The following is a 6,558-nucleotide window of genomic DNA, read 5'->3' on the forward strand; positions in this document are numbered from 1 at the left end:
ACAGAATTGGGAAAAGGAAGGAAGGGGCCTGGAGGGAAAGGGATAAGACTAGGCAAGAACACTGGCAGTCAGGGGGGAATTATTTCTAGGAGCACATTGCCAGGAGTGTATACCAGGGAAAAGTTGGTACTTTTGACCAAATTCTTGGAGGATACAAACTCTGGCAGGGTTTGTTTTCTGAGGTGCCTCCAGGATGGTACACAGAAGCCACAGGCCCCACTACATAGGTTGCTGCCAACTTTGGGAGCTCGAACAGAGGTGGCCAGAGCCCCCTGGCCATTCATTCCTCCTGCTCTTCAAAAGAACAGCAGCGCTGCCTCACCAGCTTATATAGATGGGGAAGACACATCTGACCTTTTGACTTCCTGGTTTTTCTAGATTATATCAAGCGGCTGCGGTACTGTGAGTACTTGGGCAAGTACTTCTGTCAGTGCTGCCATGAGAACGCCCAGATGGTCATCCCCAGCCGGGTTCTGCGCAAGTGGGACTTCAGCAAGTATTATGTCAGCAATTTCTCCAAGGACCTGCTCATTAAGATCTGGAATGATCCTCTCTTCAATGTGCAGGACATCAACAGCGCCCTCTACAGGAAGGTCAAGCTGCTCAATCAAGTTGGGGTAAGACCCATGAAAAAGGTCACATCAGAGATTACCCTTCGCATCTTCTCCCTGTGTTTGTACAGACTTTCCCACGATCACCATGCTTCTCTTTGTCACCGTGTCATCGCTGTCACCTCTCACCGTCCGTACCGTCTCTGTGTACTTTCTGTTGCCATCTCCCAGGTGTCTGTCTAGTTAGAATCCGAAACCTGCCACGGCAGCTCGGAAGCTATAGGTAGCGCTCACTGGCAACAGCAGGATTCCTCCCTTCTCTGAAAACATTATGAATGGAGAATAGGGTCTCAGGGGGGAAATTTGAACTCTGGATTTCTTAGCGGCTCCTCACTGTATGTGATTTGGGAGACTGACCTGTCAGAGGGGCTGACTGGAGGTCACTTTGAAGTGAGTTGTTAAGTTACCGGTATAGAGAACGCCTGACTCTCAGGGTTTAAAGGTACTGATCTAATGGTTGCTTCTCTTCCTTTCATACCCCTTCTTATCCCCACCCACCACCACACCGTCTGTCCCCTCAGCTGTTGCGGATCCAGCTGTATCACATGAAGAACATGTTCAAGACCTGCCGATTGGCCAAAGAGTAAGTCTTGCATGGGGGCCTCTGGCTGAGTTAATGTCTCTGACAGAAACATGTCCCAGCAGTTGGCCCTTGTTATGTGTAGAAGGAGAGTAGGGGGATGTTGCAGAAAATTCCAGAAGAGGTAAATGAGAAGCAGTAGCTGTCTGTATTCTTTTTTCTGGAAGGGGGAATCTGTGGTGATTCTCTCCAGGGCAGGCCCACCACTTTTTGCAAGCTCTCATTAATCACTCTGCAAAAGGGTATAAAAGTCACTTCTGCCATCCAGACACCTGGTAGTGTGGGAGGGTGGGGGTGGCCTGGAGCACCGAGGCTGGTTGAGCGTTGCCCACTTCATTACCCCTGCCTGGACCCCTTCTCTTCCCTTATCCTGCTTATGGATAGAGATCCTTCTACTCTGGTGTTCATTCTCTGCTCCCACGCACCTCCCCTCCTCTCCTGTAGCCTTCTGGATTCCTTTGACACAGTTCCAGGCCACCTGACAGAGGATCTCCACCTGTACTCGCTGAATGACCTCACTGCAACCAGGAAGGGGGAGCTGGGGCCCCGGCTTGCTGAGCTCACCAGGGCCGGGGCTGCCCATGTGGAGCGATGCATGGTAAGAAAGTCTCACTTTAGTGTGTGACTGGACCCTTGCCTAGGGATACGGGTTGTGGAGTGGACTCAGGGTTCTTGCTGTTTAGTTCCAGGACGTTGAAATGGCCTGTCAACACTGAGAGAGAAGCTGGACAGGATTGCTAGTCCCTAGGATGAATAGCTAAATCATCCAGGTGGAAAGAATCTAGAATCAGGAGAGGATTTGGTGCTGGCATTGCCCCTGAGTAACTGGGCAGACCTTCACCAGAGAATTGCCATGTTGTGGAGGAGAATCTGGGTTAGCATCTGGAGAGGGCCTGGGTCTTGACTTTAGTATTTTCAGTCACTGTGACCAATGGAAATACTTTGCCCTTTCTCAGGTAAGCTTCAATTTTCTTGTCTCTCTCGCAATCTGGGACCCCTTGGGGGATGTCAGAAGGCCGGTTTTGGCCCGATTCCCACAGGCCAGGCCAAGGGACCCACCAGTGCACGAACCCGTGCACTGGGCCTCTAGTTTCAAGATACAATCATTACCCATACTGGAATTTTGACTTTAGGAAGCCTTTTAGGCACTTTTCTTCCTTTCACTGGGAGCCATACTCATGGGTGGAGTTTCTGAAACTCGTGCCTCTCATCTCCACCTTGAAGTTTTGTCTAACACTGCCCAGCCTGGTCCTAGTTTGCCTGTCACACTTCTGAGTCCAGCCTGGGTCTCTTTTCTGAAAGTGGGAGAACACCCGAGAGCCCGTTCAAGTCTCATTTATATTTTGCCCCTCCCTTCACTTTTGTTCACCTTCTTGTGCCAGTTCCTGGCGTTCTGTCCCTCATTTTGCTGCCCGTCCCTTTCCTTTCCAGCTCTGCCAAGCCAAGGGCTTCATCTGCGAGTTCTGTCAGAACGAGGATGACATCATCTTCCCTTTTGAGCTCCATAAATGCCGGACCTGTGAAGGTGAGGGCTGGTGCCGGGTGTGGAGTGGGCAGATAAGACTGAACACAAAGCTAATGTACTTCCCTTCGGCCACCCCGATTAGTAAGCGTTTGGCCCGATTCAGCAGCTCCCTGTGTTTACCCCAGGCACCCTGGGCCACGAGGTGGGAAGGGGTGTATCGGCAACTCACTTCCAGCCTGAGAGAATACAGCCTGTGCTCTTCTCTGTCACCTTTCCGTCCCCAATAGAGTGTAAAGCGTGTTACCATAAAGCTTGTTTCAAATGTGGAAGCTGTCCCCGGTGTGAGCGGCTGCAGGCCCGGCGGGAGTTGCTGGCCAAGCAGAGCCTGGAGTCCTACACGTCGGACTACGAGGAGGAACCCACGGAGGCTTTGGCCTTGGAGGCTGCCATCCTGGAGACCACCTGAAGAAAGCACGTCACGCCCTTTTTCTCAGGGCTAGGGTCACACAACGCAGAGCTGAGCCGCCCTTTTAAGGACTTTCCCCACTTCTTTTTTTAATTATCATTATTCTCATTTTTTAATGACTTGTCTAATGTCCATATAGAGCCAACCTTTGTTGGGTTGGTGGGGTCCAGTCTGCTGTGACAAATCGTAGGTACCAGGTATTTCCATCAGAACTGACCCATGGGTCCCTAAGTGAAGCTTGCAGTGCCTCTGCCAGGGGAATGGACAGTGAAACACAGTTCTCCGACATCCGTGGCCTCCTTCACCTGGACCAGATCCGGTTGCAGCTGCATCTCAAGTATCATTTCCAGTTTCATTTTGTTTTCGTTCTGGAGCCTCTGAGCCAGGCCTGTCTCAACCAACTCACTTCTCCTTTGCTGCTGAAACAGGAGGATGGAGCTTTCTCCCTCCCAGTCCTGAAATAGGGCAGACCATGCCCCGAGGAGAAGCAGCAGAGGACGGGACACTGTGGACACTGTGTCCAGCTTACTTCGCTATTTTTGAGGCCATAGAAACAGCATTCTTACTCCCCTGGGATCCACAGAGACCTCACAGAGGCAGCCACGACTTCCTAGCTTGAAGTCTTTTAGGCGCAGGTGATGTGACAGCTCGCTGACTTTATCTTCTCTGATGGGCTTGAAGCAAAGAACAGAACTAATACTTTAGCCAGGCCCATTTATAGCCTTACACCAAGCGTAAATGAGGCTGATTAAGGGTAATTTATTCAGTCAGAGAAGCTGTTGGTCTCTTCTTAGGTGATAAGGTCCCTACCTCTGGTGCAGATCTGATTTTTCAAGCTCAGACAAGTCCCTGATGCCATCCTAAACTGAGGACAGAAACCCCATCCGCCATCTTATTTGGTGGGTCTCTTGCTGCTGCATCCTCTGTTAGGTGGTCATTGTGATTCTGAGTAAAAGTATGGCCCAATTCCATTCTCTCTTTCCCCATCCTGTAACAGAGCTCGGACCCTCCCTGGTGGCTGATCTCTTCTTGCCTTAGTTTTTTTTTTTTCAAAGTTAGGAAAAGCTTCCTGCGATTAGTGGTGTTAGAGAACCTGACAATTTGTGTTTGTGAGTCTAAGTGTTCCTGGGAGAGTAAGAGATTTTACGTCAATTATGCACTTAACTCTTTAGCTTGGTGATAGTCATACGTTTATTGATCCTTTTCATATTACTAACTTTAACACACACACCCCTTTTTTTAATGTGTGTTTGATGGGAGAAGTTGCTGACGGGACCATGTAAGTTTGTGGTTGTTCTTAAGTTGCTGAAGCTCCTGACCTGTTTCTAAAACACTGATTAGGGTCGCTGCCCCAAGGGCTGGCAGCTCTGTGACCTAAAACCCACAGCATTTTTGTTCTGGGACTGACTTCTTCCCGTGTACCTGTCTTTCCATCGCTGCTTGCTAGTCGGGGAAACTTGGCGTGTGTGCTGCCCCAGGAAGCTGAACAGAAAGTTGCACATGGTTGGTGGAAGCTGATAAGTGCCTGAGCTGGAGGCAACCAGGAGTCTCACAGGAAGTAGCAGGGACTGTAAGGTAACAGTCAGATCTTAGGCACCACCGGGGCAAGGGGAGCAGGGAGGGATTCACCAATGGCATTGGTCCCTCTGCCTCAAACTTGGAAGACCTTGAGGCCGTTCTCCCTTTAATTCGTGGAGGAGTCTCTGAAAGCCAAGGCCTCCAGACCAGCCCTGTTTTGAAGGACTGACCAGCAGCTCTCTTGTCCTTCTAGGAGTTTTGGGAATGATCCCATAAAACTCAAGGCTCACTGTTTTGGTTGAAATGACAAATCCAGCTCCTCATTCCAAGTCACTGCACCGGAGGAGAGACGTCCTCTCATTCCTGCGCTGCCTGTTTCATATTAGCATAGGATCAAAGGATGAAAATGCTGACACCGTTTCCAAAGCCGAGCTCAACAGTCTCACCTGCTGCTGGGCTCTCACTTATTTCCCTTCACCTCCCCACCCCGTCCCTTTAGGTTGCGTATCTGTTTTAGTGACCCTGACACTCTGCTGTCACCACTGTCCAAAGACCCGTTTACTTATTTATTGGAGAGCAGGGGGAGAGAGGAATGAGGGTGGGATATTTTGAAAGCACTTTGCAGCTAGCCAGTGTCTGAGAGTCCCTGCTGTTGTGGGGAGAAGCTTTGAATGCACTGAAGAGAGTTCCTTCTGAATGAAATGGGAGGGAGGAGGTATTCTTTTCTATAAATAAAGGGAAAACGGTTGCTTACTAGGCAGAGACAAGATTCAGGACACAGCAGAAGAGTGGAAGGCAATATTTTCCACTTAAATGAAGCTGTACTTGACTTTCTCCGCTGAGGCTTTAGACTCTAAAGTTTAGAGCTTTTTGTTAAATTAACATAAAAGGAGCAAGAGTCTAAATCGAGATGTTCTGTGTATACAACTCATGTTCTGAACTGGATTCCTAATTGCTGTAATTCACACATACCTAACAGCTCATTGTCCTCTTCAATAAACTAAGGAAATGAAATTATGCCTTTTATTTGCCTGCCTTGACTATCCGGAAATGGTAGTCAAGTACGGAGCGTCTACTGTAAAGAAGGCACATCTGAAAATCCAGGCGGTGTCTGTGTTAGAATGCCAGGGAACTGGATCTTACAGTTCAGGAAAGGGGGGTTAGATGCTTCATCACTGACTTGCTATGTGACTTTGGGAAGATCATGTCACCTCATCAGATTTCTGTTTCTTCATGCGTAAAAGATTTTGTGGTTCCCGAGTAGCTGGCTGTGCGGGTCGGGGCTGCCCGAACTGTTGGTCCTGCGGCGAAATGTTTCAGAGTCTCGTGAGAAATGTGTGGGTCCCCATGAAGCCCTACTACACCCAGGTTTACCAGGAGATCTGGGTGGGCATGGGGCTGATGAGCCTCCTTATCTATAAGATCCGCAGTGCGGATAAAAGAGCTAAAGCTCTGAAAGATTCGAGTCCCGCGCCTGCTCATGGTCATCACTAGCAGCCGAGCCGAGGGCACAGCGGGGGAGCGTTGGCTGTTAGATGGGGACGAAGGACAGTATCTAGAAGTGCCATGCCCTTGCTGGCATGAATAAACATACCTGTAGACACCAAAAAAAAAAAAAAAAAAAAAAGGTTTTGTGGCACGTAGTCCTTTCCAGTGCACGGGTGTGCCCCCTGTCCATCCCTTGCTGTAACTATCACTTAAGGTGAGGCATGTCTTCCTCTCCACAACATCTGCATTGTCTTAGGTCAGGGGTGGGGAACTTTTTTTCTGCCAAGGGCCGTTTAGATATTTATAACATCATTTGAGGGCCATACAAAATTAGCCTGCTATATTTGGTCAAACATTTAATTAACTCACCCCTAATACCTTGGCAGGGCCAGACCAAATGATTTTGTGGGCTTTATACAGCCTGTGTGGG

The 6,558-nt window shown here is 49.3% G+C and overlaps 2 protein-coding genes across 8 annotated transcripts in view; both read left to right on the top strand.

Annotated features, from left to right (window-relative positions):
• Positions 1-5,654, top strand: part of RUBCN (rubicon autophagy regulator) — a 67,183-nt gene extending 61,529 nt beyond the window's left edge. For all 7 annotated transcript variants that reach the window (XM_036349870.1, XM_036349864.1, XM_036349866.1 and 4 more), the window contains 5 exons: positions 379-617; positions 1,133-1,194; positions 1,636-1,789; positions 2,623-2,716; positions 2,944-5,654. In XM_036349870.1, coding sequence (XP_036205763.1) covers positions 379-617; positions 1,133-1,194; positions 1,636-1,789; positions 2,623-2,716; positions 2,944-3,122 — 728 coding nt within the window. In that variant the 3' untranslated portion in view covers positions 3,123-5,654. The remainder of the gene's footprint in view (positions 1-378; positions 618-1,132; positions 1,195-1,635; positions 1,790-2,622; positions 2,717-2,943) is intronic.
• A 171-nt stretch (positions 5,655-5,825) lies between these two features.
• LOC118676263 (ATP synthase subunit ATP5MPL, mitochondrial-like) lies at positions 5,826-6,267 on the top strand. The gene has a single exon (XM_036349872.1). It carries the CDS (start codon positions 5,874-5,876, stop codon positions 6,132-6,134), a length of 261 nt encoding a protein of 86 aa, XP_036205765.1. The 5' UTR covers positions 5,826-5,873; the 3' UTR covers positions 6,135-6,267.
• Positions 6,268-6,558: the final 291 nt, after the last annotated feature.

Source organism: Myotis myotis, unplaced genomic scaffold (genome assembly GCF_014108235.1).
Source record: "Myotis myotis isolate mMyoMyo1 unplaced genomic scaffold, mMyoMyo1.p scaffold_m19_p_2, whole genome shotgun sequence".
Classification (NCBI taxonomy): domain Eukaryota; kingdom Metazoa; phylum Chordata; class Mammalia; order Chiroptera; family Vespertilionidae; genus Myotis; species Myotis myotis.

Bases quoted from the DNA above. Each gene is read 5' to 3' on its own strand.
- LOC118676263 (XM_036349872.1), top strand. From the start codon at position 5,874: ATGCGTAAAAGATTTTGTGGTTCCCGAGTAGCTGGCTGTGCGGGTCGG.